The 13,722-nt window shown below is 52.0% G+C and overlaps 1 protein-coding gene across 1 annotated transcript; it reads left to right on the forward strand.

Moving 5' to 3' along the window:
- Positions 1-5,583: 5,583 nt before the first annotated feature.
- INSM1 (INSM transcriptional repressor 1) lies at positions 5,584-8,394 on the forward strand. Its single transcript, XM_033094251.1, has one exon. The coding sequence runs from the start codon at positions 5,726-5,728 to the stop codon at positions 7,259-7,261; it is 1,536 nt and encodes a 511-aa protein (XP_032950142.1). The 5' UTR covers positions 5,584-5,725; the 3' UTR covers positions 7,262-8,394.
- The last annotated feature ends 5,328 nt before the right edge of the window (positions 8,395-13,722 follow it).

The raw sequence follows: 13,722 nt of genomic DNA on the forward strand, positions 1-13,722 counted from the left end.
ATGCACTAATGGTCTCTCCTGGCATATGTCAGTTTGTAATAGAGTGTAGCCACTTCCTTTCCAAAAAAATGTTTCCTTATATTACACCCAAATATCACAGGAAGGCAAAAGAAAAATAAAAGATGAGGTGAGAGAGGAAGGGAAACACTGCAAGGAGAATAAAATGTAAAGCCAGCCAATCAATATTTACCCTTCCGAGAGGGGGGAGAAAGAGAGAGAGAGAGAGAGAGAGAGAGAGAGAGAGAGAGAGAGAGAGAGAGAATACAAGTGCAACCGGGTGAGACACTGTTAGCCAAGAAGCAGGGAGAAGAGCTCAAAAGTCGCCGTGTGTGAGGAGCTGTTGATTGTTTTCTGGTTGAGAGAAGAGGTGATGATAAGGCTGGGATAACGTGAGCCGGGAATGGGGCAGGAGCTGGCAGCTGTATGCTAATGCTCACAGAAACCAAGCCTCCGCATCCCCCATTAAAGCAAGCGGCCAGGAGGCCACACATCGCTGAACAAATAGGCTCTCTCTAGACAAATAAAATAACACACGTTGGTCTGCAGGGAGGGAGGGGGAGAGTCGGGAGAGCAGAGTGGGGGGAGAGTGAGGGAGCAGGGAGAGAAGGGAAGAGAGTAGGAGAGAAGAGGGAGACTGGGAGAGAGGTAAGGGGAGAGAGGGGTGGGAGAAAGAAAAAAAGGCGTGAGGGAGAGAGACTGAGAGAAAGGGAGAGCGAGAGTCTGAGGGAAAGGGTCACTGTGTGGGAGAGATACTGGGAGGGAGGAGAGAGCCGGGGAGTGAAAAAGTTGGGAAGAGAGATGGAGGGGTGAGTGGTGGGACAGGGGCAGACGGGAGGAAGATAAAGAAGGGGAAAGAAAAGGATGGAGGAAAGGAGAAAGCGTGGCAGAGGGGTGGGGAAAACACGGAGAGGAGGGGAGGAGGGAAAGAATGGAGGGGAGGAGAGGAGAGAGGAGAGGAGAGAGAGGAGAGGAGAGGAGAGGAGAGGAGAGGAGAGGAGAGGAGAGGAGAGGAGACATGGGAGAAAACGAGGGAGAGAGGACAAGAGGAGAGAGGGCGCCGAGGAAGAAAAACACCCAAAACCCAGAGCAGGAACAAGAAAGGGGGAACTAGGCCAAGGCAAAAGTGCCCATTCTGGCCCCAGGGCCTGGCTACCTCTGTGTCACGCACCCCAGGGTGCGTGAGGAGAGGTGAGAACCGGAGTCGCAGTGGCCTTTTCTGGTCAGTTTCTGCTGGGTTCTGTCGGCGCCTTTTCCTTGATAGAGGTGGGCAGAGAATAGAGGCGTCACCTCACAGGTGGAAGCATGCCCTTGTGCGCCCCACGTTCAAAGTCATCCTGGTCCGGTTCATTGCACCCCAGCTCTTCAGGGCACACTTCTCTGTTTATGACTTCCTTGCATTTCTGGCTTCACCTTTGCCAGCTTTTGCCGACACAACCCTCCACGTCGCCAGACCCAAGGACCTTCCTGACCCCACCTCCCCGGCCCGGACGGTCCCACCCAAGGCAAAAACAAACAGCCCTGAGGACACTTCAAGGAGCGTGCAGTGGCCCCGACGGTCCACTTGGAAGGATAAAAGAGGCTGCAGCCACCCGGTCGGCCCCCGGCCGAATAATGGGCGCGCAGCAGATTGCCAGGGGCACTTGAAACTCGAGGGGAGGGACAATACTTGAGCGCGGCCGCTACTCTCTCTGCGCGGCGGACTGCGCCGGCCTCGGGGACTCTCCCTTGTTCGCTTTCTTTCATGCACTCTCCTTTTGTGTGGAATTATTTAAACGGGAGATCCGTGGCAGCTTTATGCTAATATGCCGAACAAAGGCAAGGGCCCGCGGGCGGAGGCCCGGAAGGGGCCCAGAGGCCGGAGCGGCCGCGCGGGGCGGCGGGCAGCAGGCTGCGCGTGTCTCTCGCGTGCCCCTGGGACTGACAAAACAACCCCTCATTCCTGCAAACACAAAGCCTCTCCTGAGCTCGGGTCGGCGTGCAGCGTGCACTGGGGCGCGGGCCCCTCTGGGACCTAGTGGCTGGCACTGCTGCAGAAACGCACGGTTCAGGCCGGGTCGTGGCTCGTGGGCAAGGAGGGCCTGAGGTGGAGATTCTGTGAATCCAGGAGAGGGGCCCGCAGAGTAAGGAAGATGGGTGGGGGAGGGGGGACGCTGACAACTCCCTCTCGCCCCTCCCTGGCACCTCCAAACGCGCCCCGCGCCGCGGGGTGAGACTGAGGGACCCTCTTGTCTTTGCCTTTCAGGATCTCAGGGGCTGCCTGGACTCGTGGACACCCAATGGGGCAATTCCTAGGCGGAAATTCTCTGCTTTAGCGCATATTGCCAAGCTTCGCGCTTTCTAGAAACTCCCTGGAGCTAGAACTCGAGCTGGGGGCGGGGAGGTCACAGTGAACCCCAGTGTGCTGCCCGATGGCAACCTGGGATACCCGGGAAGGAGAACTTGGAGCGCAGGAGGCCTCCAGCTCTGCAACGGTCATAAGAATCCACAGCCCGGTCTGCAAGGACAACAAGAGACAGAGGCCGCCGTGTATTTCCAAAGCGCTGGCCAGGACCCCACAGGAAAGGGAGGAGTCGCCTGGGACCTGGGAAGGACACTTCGGGGCCCTTCCTTGGATCCTCAGGCTCTCGGGCTCCCGTGAAGCTCCCCTGGAGGGGGTCAAATCAGCGTTCAATGTTTCCCCAGTCCAACTCCACGCGGCCCCTATTCGGAATCGCAGTGTGCAAAGGGCAGCCGCTGGGGCGCAGCGTGGCGGCGCTTTACTCTTCCTAGAGGAGGACAAATATCTCGACTCCCTGTCGCCATCCTCGCAGGTGCGCAGATTCCGAGAAATAAAATCAAGCAGAAAACAACGGAAACCCACGACCCGGTGCAAGAGTGCACGTCCTTAGAGGTTGCTGGTGTGTGCGTGCGCGCGTACAGCCCAATTCTTCCCCAACCCTGATTATGAAATTAGTTTGTAGTACTTGTACCTTTCAAGTTCCCATTTAGTTTGATCGTATCCATCTGAAAGCAGATTTCATTTTCGCTGGTGAGACTAGAAACCACAAATAAAAAGAAAAGGATTCATTGAATCTCAGTCACTCAATAGTGTTCAATAGATTCTCTTGCCTTAATTCAGAGCCCTTTTTGAATTCGCTGCATTCAGGCAGGGGTTTTGTTTTGTTTTGCCATTCCCGCCCCCCAACCCCCCGCCCCGCTCCCTCTTTACAATTATGGGTGTTGTTATTTTTAAAGAATTCACAAGGTGACTAACTCCCTGTTATCTGCTGAATGAAAGGAGTGTTACACATGCAAGACCAAATACCCCGCAGTCAGTTGGGGATGCCGGCCGAGCCCCTGCCCTATTATATTCCACAATCCAGATGGGATTCGTGATGAGAAAATAAAATTGGCCAAAGCTGTCCCGGAATCCCTTTCCCACTTCTAATTTCAACCGCAGTATTAAACAGCGCTCAAAAGAGCAAAGAAATAACATCAGTTACTTTTAGATTGAAACATATTTATAAATTTTAGATAAACTTATTTTAGGATTTCTAACTTTTTTCAGAACTGGCATTCATTTCACTTAGCATTTTTAAAACAAGGATGAGAGCTTTCAAAATATAATCCATTGTATGTATTGTTCTCTTTTCAGTCTATGAGTTTAAAAAATATTACAAATAAAATCATCAAATAGCTTGCCCCTTGATTAACCAACTTGATTAACTAACTCTAATAACTGTCCCATTACAACTTAATTCTGTTTAATTTCCACGCCAGGGTATTTTCAGAGGGAAAATCCGAAAACAATTAAATACCTTCAGTGGAATTAAGCATAAGCAAAACTCAGCAAAATCTATCTGGCTGCACAGAGCTTTGCAGAAAAACGCCCGTTTTCTTCTCTTTCAATAAAATGATGTTTTTCCCTCACAACATATCACATTTTATGTGGCTTTGCTATTTGTTCCCTGGTGATGGGCGATCGGGGCCACTATGCACTCTTGGAGTTCTGCCCCGGTCTGCGGAGATGCTGCCTTTTGTGCTTCCTCGGGGCTGGGCTAAGAAGAGGATGGAGGCAAAGGGCCGGTCTGGGTCCAAACCTGGCGGCTGGTGGTGGGGGTGGGGGGGGGTGTTGAATCTTCGCTGTTGTCTTTTCCTGGTGGCTCGCGGGGAGGCAGCTTGTTCTCTCCCAGGCCGCAGCCTGCCTCAGTGGACAGATTGCCCCCCCTCTCCCCCCGCCCCCCAGCCGGCAGCACGCGTCGCTTTTGCGTCCAGATTGGCCGCGACCAGCGCTCTATAGCGGGAGGTTAATTTCCTTCACAGAGGTGAAGGGGGCACGGCTCCGGGGGGCCCGCGCCCAGACAGGCGGCCCCTTTATTCCGAAGCGCCTTGATTGGAGCCCTTGATTTAGCATCTGATGTCAACCCGCAGACAAAATGCCGGCTACGGATGAAAATGCATGAGGCTGAGCAAGGAGAGCGGAAACCAACTTCATTGGGGCGCACGCGGCTGACCTAGCGTTTCAGGCTCAATTCCACCCGAATCAACCCAATCCTAGGCGACGCGGAGGCTCCAAGCGGCATGCACCGCGCCCCTCCGAAGATGCCAATCCCTAAGTCTCCGGGAACTTAAAAAAAAAAAAGTTCAGAAATTCAAGTTCCTCTTGGAACCCAGCCCAGTTCTCCCCCCCGCCCCCCGCCCTTTAGCGCCGCGTCTGCTGGCGATTGAAGAAGTGCGGTGCCAAGTGCTTCTCAAACTCCAGAGAAAACATCCCGAGGCCCCAGGGCACGTCCAAGCAGCGGACACAAACATATCCCTCGGCTGCAGCCAGAAGGCCAGATCCTCTTCCCAACCTTGGAACCCCAGGGCCCCGTTTTCGCTTGGATCCTGAGTCCCGCAGACCACCCGTCCGAACACCAACTGGGGCTCTCGGCGGCCCCGGCTTTGCAGCTATTTTCGATTCTCGATTATTTCCCAAACACCACGAGGAGTTCTGCGCTTCCCCCAACCCTTCTCCCACCCCAGCAGCCGCACTCTGATCTCCTCCGCGCCTGCTGCGGCCCACCACCGCCCCTACCCAATCAGCGCTCCCCACTTCCCCTCCGCTCCGGCTAGAGGATTGAACCCTCCTGACATATTTGGGACCATTCTTCTCCTTTGTTGCTATTTTGCTAGCGACCCGCGGGTAATCCCCGCGCGGGAGGGGGGCGTGCATTGTCGTGCTGATGGACGGGCCCATTTGGCGGCTCCGCGCCCCCCGGAGGAGAGACACAAAGCCCAGGCACGTGCGCCTCCCCATAGAGGAGCAGCAGACCGTGAAGGGAGGCGGGGCCGGGCGTGTGCCTGGGCCGGGCGGGGCCGCGGCGCCGGGCGGGGCGGCAGCGGGGCGCGCTCAGGGGCCCAGCGCCAGGTACATCTGCCGCACCTACCGGGCGACCCCCAAGTCCCGGCCCCCTTTTTGCCTGCCCGCCGCCCTCCCACCCTACCCGGCGAAGGAGCCGGGCGCGCTGATTGGTTCCGGGGAAAGCGGGAGGCGAGAACAATGGCCCCCTCCCCCCGTTAAAAGGGAGCGGCTCCCGGGCCCGGGGACAGGGACGCGCGTGCAGGGCGCCGAGCCGAGCCGCAGCCGGCGCCACACGAGTCCCGCAGCCGCTGCGCCCGGGCCATGGGCCGGGAACACTGAGGCCGCCGCGGTCCAGCGCAGGGGTGGGACCTAGCCAGTGCCTTGCCCTCGCGCCGCGCCAACATGCCCCGCGGCTTCCTAGTGAAGCGCAGCAAGAAGTCCACGCCCGTGTCCTACCGGGTCCGCGGAGGCGAGGACGGCGACCGCGCGCTGCTGCTCTCGCCGGGCTGTGGGACCGCCGGCGCCGAGCCCCCGGCGCCGAGCGTCGGGTCGGGTACGCTGCCGCAGCCGCCCGCCGAGCGCGCCCATGCGGCGCTCGCCGCCGCGCTCGCCTGTGCGCCGGGCCCGCCGCCACCCCATCCGGGCCCGCGGGCCGCGCACTTCGGCAACCCCGAGGCAGCACACCCAGCACCGCTCTACAGCCCCACGAGGCCCGTGAGCCGCGAGCACGAGAAGCACAAGTACTTCGAGCGCAGCTTCAACCTCGGCTCGCCGGTCTCGGCGGAGTCCTTCCCTACGCCCGCCGCGCTGCTCGGAGGTGGCGGCGGCGGCGGCGGCGTGAACGCCGCGGGTGGAAGCGGCACCTGCGGCGGCGACTCGCTGCTCTTCGCGCCTGCCGAGCTCAAGATGGGCACGGCCTTTTCAGCGGGCGCCGAGGCGGCCCGCGGCCCGGTCCCCGGTCCCCCTTTACCCCCCGCCGCCTCCCTGCGGCCCCCCGGCAAGCGGCCCGCGCCCCCCGCGTCCGCCTCCGAGCCTCCAGCCAAGGTAGCCAAGGCCTCGGGTGCCAAGAAGCCCAAAGCCATCCGCAAGCTGCACTTCGAGGACGAAGTTACCACGTCTCCCGTGCTAGGGCTCAAGATCAAGGAGGGCCCGGTAGAGGCACCGCGGGGCCGCGCAGGGGGCGCAGCGCGGCCGCTAGGCGAGTTCATCTGCCAGCTCTGCAAGGAGGAGTACGCTGACCCATTCGCGCTGGCGCAGCACAAGTGCTCGCGCATCGTGCGCGTGGAGTACCGCTGCCCCGAGTGCGCCAAGGTCTTCAGCTGCCCGGCCAACCTGGCCTCGCACCGCCGCTGGCACAAACCGCGCCCGACGCCCGCCGCAGCCCGCGCGTCGGAGCCGGAAACCGCCGCCAGGGCTGAGGCGCGGGAGGCGACGTGCGGCGGCAGCGACCGCGACACGCCGAGCCCTGGCGGCGTGTCGGAGTCGGGCTCGGAGGACGGGCTCTACGAGTGCCACCACTGCGCCAAGAAGTTCCGCCGCCAGGCCTATCTGCGCAAGCACCTGCTGGCGCACCACCAGGCGCTGCAGGCCAAGGGCACGCCGCCCGCGCCCCCGGCGGAGGACCTACTGGCCTTGTACCCGGTGCCCGACGAGAAGGCGCCGCAGGAGGTGGCCGGCGACGGCGAGGCGGCCGGCGTGCTGGGGTTGAGTGCGTCCGCCGAGTGCCACCTGTGCCCGGTGTGCGGGGAGACGTTCCCCAGCAAGGGCGCCCAGGAGCGCCACCTGCGCCTTCTGCACGCCGCCCAGGTGTTCCCCTGCAAGTACTGCCCGGCCACCTTCTACAGCTCACCTGGTCTCACGCGGCACATCAACAAATGCCACCCGTCCGAGAACAGACAGGTGATTCTCCTGCAGGTGCCTGTGCGTCCGGCCTGCTAGAGCGCGCCCTCCATCCCGGTCCCCCGAACTGTGCCTTCGCTTGGAGACCCACAAAGAGAGCGCTCCTTTCGCGCCCGAACCCGCGTCCTTGCCGGGGACACCCATCCCGGGTGAAAGTGTTGTCTCCGCTTCTCTTGGTGTGGTGTGATGGTAACCCCAACCCTCTCGTTGTGCCTCCCTTTGTACACCCGTCCCCCTTTGCGTTGTGTCCCCTTCCCCCCTTGGCGCAACAGGAGCCAATCTATTTCTGTACAAGGGAGAAAAGATGTACGCGTTTGTCTTGTGGTTGGAAGCTTCCCCTTGGAGTGGAGAGCTGTTTTCCTTGCTAGTATTCGCTGTATTCGTGGTCTAAAAATGCGGTTTGCTCTCGCCTACCAATCTCTGCTCTCTGTGTACGTAGCGTACGGGTTGTTTTGGCTGAATCTTGAGGAATAAATGCCTTTATATTTCACAGGCTGTAAATTGAACTTCCCACACGATTAGCTTTATTATGGCTTGTGAACTGCTGGAGTTTGGCTTTACATTTTTGTATGTGAACAAATCAAAATGCTTAAAAAAAGAGTTTTCTTTAGTATAGCCACAAATGCCTTGAACTGTTGTCTGTTTGGGATTGTTTTGGGGGGGCGGGGAAAGGAAGGGAATTTTCAGAAGATGCTGTAGAAACTGCCTCACTATTTCACAGACTTTGGTTTGATTGCCTTTGTTGAGGTGGGTTCTGTGAATTCCCTTTGTATGTATATGTTGGTTTATGAGTAATTGTTATTTATTCTTTATTTATTTATATTAATTATGAAGATTAAGATATTATTTGATTGCAGATCTTTTTTTTTCTTTTGGTGTGCTTCCCTCCTCCCACCACTCTCGACATTTCACTGTGCATTTTAGAAGAGAGCCTTTTTCTAAAGGGATCTGCTAAAAGTTTTAACTTTTATACCTATCTGAGCGAATTACAGACAACCTACCATTTTATTCTGCTTGGAGGGTCCCCGAGGCCCTTGTACAACCGACAGCTCTTACTTTTAAATGCAATCTCTTTTCTACATACATTATTTTCTTAATTGTTAGCTATTTATAGAAAGCTTCAATAGAACTGTTTCAACTGTATAACTATTTACTATTCAAATAAAATATTTTCAAAGTCAAAATAAGGTGAACTTATTTCTGCATCACATGGTTTCAACGAGGATTTAAAATAGAGCTTCAGATCATTTCTTAAATGTCTCTATTTTTCATTAAGGAAAAAAATCCCACCACTAATCACTAGTATTGTGGATTTTTAGAGCTGAGCCTGAACTGCTGGATTCTGTCCTCTGGCAGTTCAAGGCCGTAGCCTCAAACCAGCTAACTGGAGTTGAAGGGTTGTTAGGGGTTCTTAGGAATGTGCCAGAAGGTAAAGTTAGAATGTAAGCTGTGTGAATCTTTTTCAGAGAAACCTAGATAAGTGTCTACAAGAATCTATTCTTTTAACCAAAGGTGATGTGAGAACACCGCATTAATTTAGCAGATACTTCATTTCCTGACAGTTTGGGGCTCAGTTTAACAGTAATTCTTCAAATAAATAAAACGGTTAATTTTTGACCCTTAAGTATCAACTAGAAGAAAGTAGGATGATTAAAGGCCAGATTTCCAAAGTAAGGGAAGCAAACCCATTTATATTTGGATGCAACAGAAGTTAGGCAACTGGGTTTGGGGTGAAGGCTCAGAAATGATTTTCCAGTCAGGTGAGCAACCCATTTTGGGGCCAAAATGGAACACCATCTGTTTGGAGGTATTAAATTTAATAGCAGGTAATTACAATGTTTTCCGTTTTGTGTCACTCAGCTCTTTGAAGAACAACTCTGACGCTCACCGGTTAATATTTTGAGTTGTTTTCCTCTGTCTTTGAAACATTGATTACAGAGCTGTGCTAAACATCACAATTGTGTATTCCCTTTTGTGGTATGTTGTTGCTACTTTTTTTCCCCCTATGTACCCCTAAATCTTCTAAGGTTTGCCCAGCAAAGAGATTTTAGAAATCTGCACAAGGGGCTGCATTTCAGAAGGGTGTAGCTGGAATGGTGGTGGGACAGGCAGCACTTGAGAAACTTGAAATGATAATATGACAAAAGAGATCTTTCTCAGATTCTATGCCGGAAGTTTTGTGTGGGAGAGGGTTTAGTAAAAGGCACAGCTGTCAGGAACATTGATTACTCTGCCCTTTGTGAGGAATAGACTCAGAATAACAATGAAGGAGAAGCCACTACAGGTAAGTTGCCGCAGGGACAAGCTGCAGGTCGCCCTTTATCGCTAATGACTACATATTTTACCACTTTGTAAAATAGAGGAAGACAAAAGCTCAGGGCCAGTGCAATATAAAAACACAGACACAAGCAGTATTTATAACATCCTGAAAACTTTGAGACAAACCCTCAAATTTGTGATTTGATGGCTGCTCCCTCTGACAATACGAAAGTTTTTAAAATATGCACTCTGAATTACATCATACATTGAAAGATCCCTCATACTGAGGTTTAGTGTGTGTTTTATACCAATAAAATGTTTCTTAAAAACCTGCTGGTTGGCCACAGAGGATGAGTCGAATCCTGTCTGCAAGCATGATACCTTGTCATCTGTGTTCAGCTCAGTTTTTCTTGTCCATAAACATAAAGCAGAAATTCTAAGATCCATTTTCATGAGGATAAATAAAATTTGGTTCACAAATGTGCTCCTTCATCTCCTGTGGAAATTTATTTTGATTGATTAAATATATATTTTCTAAAACAGAAACCAAAATTTTACTTATGTGAGATATTAAGTAAAATTGTATAGTAAATGGAGTATATTGAAGTTGACTAAACAATGTAGAAGAAATTTTAAAACTTGGTCAGTTATTTCAAAGTAATGCAATGTGAGTAGCAGAATATTCCACAGGAAGGAAATCAGATATTCTCTCTCTCCTCTCTCTCTCTCACTCTCTCTTCCTTTCTCGCTCTCGCTCTCGCTCCTATTACAGAATATCAAGTGGAAATGAACTCACCTTCTTTATAAATATGCAAAGATGCCGAGGACATCCTGTATATCTGAGGTTGCTCCAAGCTTGGACAACCATCAGTGGAAACCAGCCAAGACTCCACATCCACGGGCAGTGAGGGATTGGTACTGGGGAGGGGTAAGGAGTCAGGAGAAGTTATCGAGATCAAGGACGGAGGACCTAAAAGAGGGAACAAGTAAAGGAAAGGTTTTATTTTCGCCAGTTTCCACATTTTCCTACTTCCATACAAATGTGGTAGAATAAAAAAGCAAAAGGCTATTCGGCACCCGTTGGTTCTGAAGTGAGCCAGCAGCTGAAACAGCTGCAAGACACACTGGTTGGCCTTTTCTTGGGCATTGATAATGTCCTCTTGAGGCACGTTTACCTGGAGGCCAAGAGAAGTTGAGGCTCTTAGGCCCCTCTGAGCAGGAATGTTGTAGCCTTGGGCTGTGGAGGGCCCCTTCATTCCATGAAGCTCCATCCACCAGGAGCTCCCACCTTCAGATAACCCATTTCAAAGCCAGATTACAGGCCTGCGGAAGCAGCCGCTCCAAGGTAACCTGAGAGAGCACAATAGGTGAGGCCAGAGGCTCAACACTACCCTGAGTCACACGGCAGAGCCAAGGCCCGGAGACTGGCTGGACTCCAGCCCCTGGACAGCACATGTGGGTATGTTGGGGCGCCCTGCAGAGACCCTGGCCCACAAGGTTGGGCTGGGCAACACCACTCACCAGGTGGATGTTGCCCGGCGTGTCCGCTCCCAGATGCGGTGGTGAAGGTGCACTTTTTCTCGTTTGCCTCCATTCATCTTTGGCAGGGTCATGTGGCGGAGCCACCGCCTCCCGCCAGCTACCGATCCATCCAGATTGTGGAATTAGACTTAATTCCACAGCCTGGCACAAGGTCTTCAGACAAAACAAAGCAGAAGGGTGTCTTAACAATCCTAGTGAATAGATCACGTCATCGCACAGTATCTTCACACAACTTGCAAAAGAGGAAAGGTCTATCACACGGCGTGGGCAAGTCCCTCAGCTCTATTGAATCCCTCAGTTCCGAAAGGCCCCTTCTCTGTAAACCAGAGAGGATGGAGGTTCTGTGATCCACAGGAAGACATTTGGGGGATTCCCAAAATTGTTAGATGAAAGGCGGTAAGGCCGCCAAAGGGAACAGGCATTCCCCAAGTGGCAGGAGAAAACCTCTTTCTTAGGAATGCTGTTCTGTGGCGTTTAGGATGAGGAGCAGGCAGGCTTGGAGCAAAACTTGCCATCTTTTTGCAGAAGGGACATTTTGGTTTTGCAGAGAAATTCTCTGGCAAATAGTACCTAGTGTATGGGGTTAGTTATATGTCATATATACATATAGTGTACGTTAGCTTGTCACAGGGCCGGGTTAAATTACAGTCTTTTGATGGCAGGGCTAGAGAAACCTGTAATGTTTGGTAGTTAAAGGTACAAGCTGTGAGATTTAGAAAAGATCAAAGAGGAAACTGAGTTATAGACAGAGACCCACAAGGTGGCAAAACACACCTGTGTGAGAGAATCCACCGAATAGCAACGTGCAAGGATCTTGATTCCATTGATTGCCAGGGTGGCACCAATGTACGGAGCACAGAATGGTGGTCTAAAGACATTTAGGATACAATCCTAAATTATGGAAACATATGGTTAATGTTTTGGCAATACAAGTAATAGCCTGAAAATCCCACTCAGCAGAGAGAGAGAGAACAGCCAAATGCATCATCAAGTTACATCTTAGATATTGAAGAAACATTTCTTTATTACCAACCTGCAGCATTAAATGACCCATACTCATAGGGAAAATACATGCTCCATACTCATGTACTCATTACACCTGGGTTGTAATGTGGTGACAGGCTCCAACACGCACGTCAGCAACACAGAGAAAAGTTCAGAAGTGAGACCTGAGTCATGGGGCCCACAAGAATAATCCCATCCAGTGGCCTAGGAGAAAGAACCATTTCCCAACACCCAGAATCGGGAGACCTTCCTGGGGCTTCCTCCTATCCCCGTTGGTTGGCCAAGGCTCCAAAGTGAGGCCAGGGATGTTGAGTCCATAGGAAAAGGGTGAGAGGAGACTGCACCTACCTGCCCAATGATTTCTGTGAGTAGGGAAATCTTTTTTTCACCAGGGGAACTAGGGAACTCCTCCTGCCTCCTTCTGAGGTTGCTAAAGAAACAAATAATTTTCAACCAATTCAGCAACACCTCATTGGCTTGTGCAACAACCATGTACAGGTTTGGGTGTCGTCAAGGCAATTTCCCCACCAAGAGCACTTTTCTGAACACAAATGAGCCCTGTTTCATTGGACACTCCTTGTTAAGAACTGCTAGGGGAAATTACTACAAGCCAGATTGGGTCTCGAAAGCAACAGAGCTCACTGAGAGGTGTCACCAGCAAAAAACCTCTGATGGACCCTCATGGTGAAGGGAACTGATTTCTTGCGGCTGGGTGAGAGAAACAACTTGGCTTATGAGTTTGCCATTCACCACTATTTTTTGGTCATTATGGAGGCCTGATATGCTTTTCAGAATCATAGAATATATTTGAGCATATGATTTGAAATCAGTTAACATATTTTCAGTAACCCAAACACAACCCTCCATCTTTTAAGCCCCAACTATCATTATTTGTCCACCACATACTTTTAATTGTGGGCTTGTTCTATTGCATCTGGAAAGTGGAATGTTCAGGATATGCATGTTTCCTCTGGCAGTATATATGGTGAGCAGATGGGTTGTGGGGTAAACGTGTTCGTGTTTGTCTTGTTTGAAGATTTCTATACTGTGTGGTCTTCCTGGTGGCATTTCCATGCAAAGCATCCATACTGATGTTTTTTTCTATAGTTCGTCACATACACCCACACTACTGAGACAAACTGTCATTAGAACATTAATTACATCGAAATGAAATCTATAGAATGTTTACTGCCAGCTGAGCACATTCAAAAGCGTGATTATTGAGATCTAGTGTTTTAAGCATGTCATATTCATGCAATGTCACCAACATCTATAAGAAGCTTGTCCACGCGTTTGCAATCATAGTTTACCAGTACCGCTGTCCCTTCATCAGAACCCAAGAATTCACTGTTCCTTCCACTTGGTTTGAGCAAGCAGACTAAGCATCACTCGGGGGAAACAATAATGGCAGAAACATCACCCTGAATCCATTATTCTCCTCTTTCACTCATCAAAGAAGGCCCTTTTATTCAAATGCAACATCTGCTTCATCTCTGTTGTTCAGGACCAGGGCCCTGATGCAATGCCCCTTCTCAAACGCCACAGCCAGGTGACAGTCACACCTGACGGTGACAGGATGGACAGAGTGAGCCAAGAGGCTATTGTTTGTTGAATCTGATAGGAAGCAGAGGAGGTGTCAGTGCATGGAAGAGTTTCAGAGAAGGCTCTTTCTACCGGAGAAAAAAAAGTAGGCT

The sequence above is a fragment of the Rhinolophus ferrumequinum genome, chromosome 23 (genome assembly GCF_004115265.2).
Source record: "Rhinolophus ferrumequinum isolate MPI-CBG mRhiFer1 chromosome 23, mRhiFer1_v1.p, whole genome shotgun sequence".
NCBI classification, from domain to species: Eukaryota; Metazoa; Chordata; class Mammalia; order Chiroptera; family Rhinolophidae; genus Rhinolophus; species Rhinolophus ferrumequinum.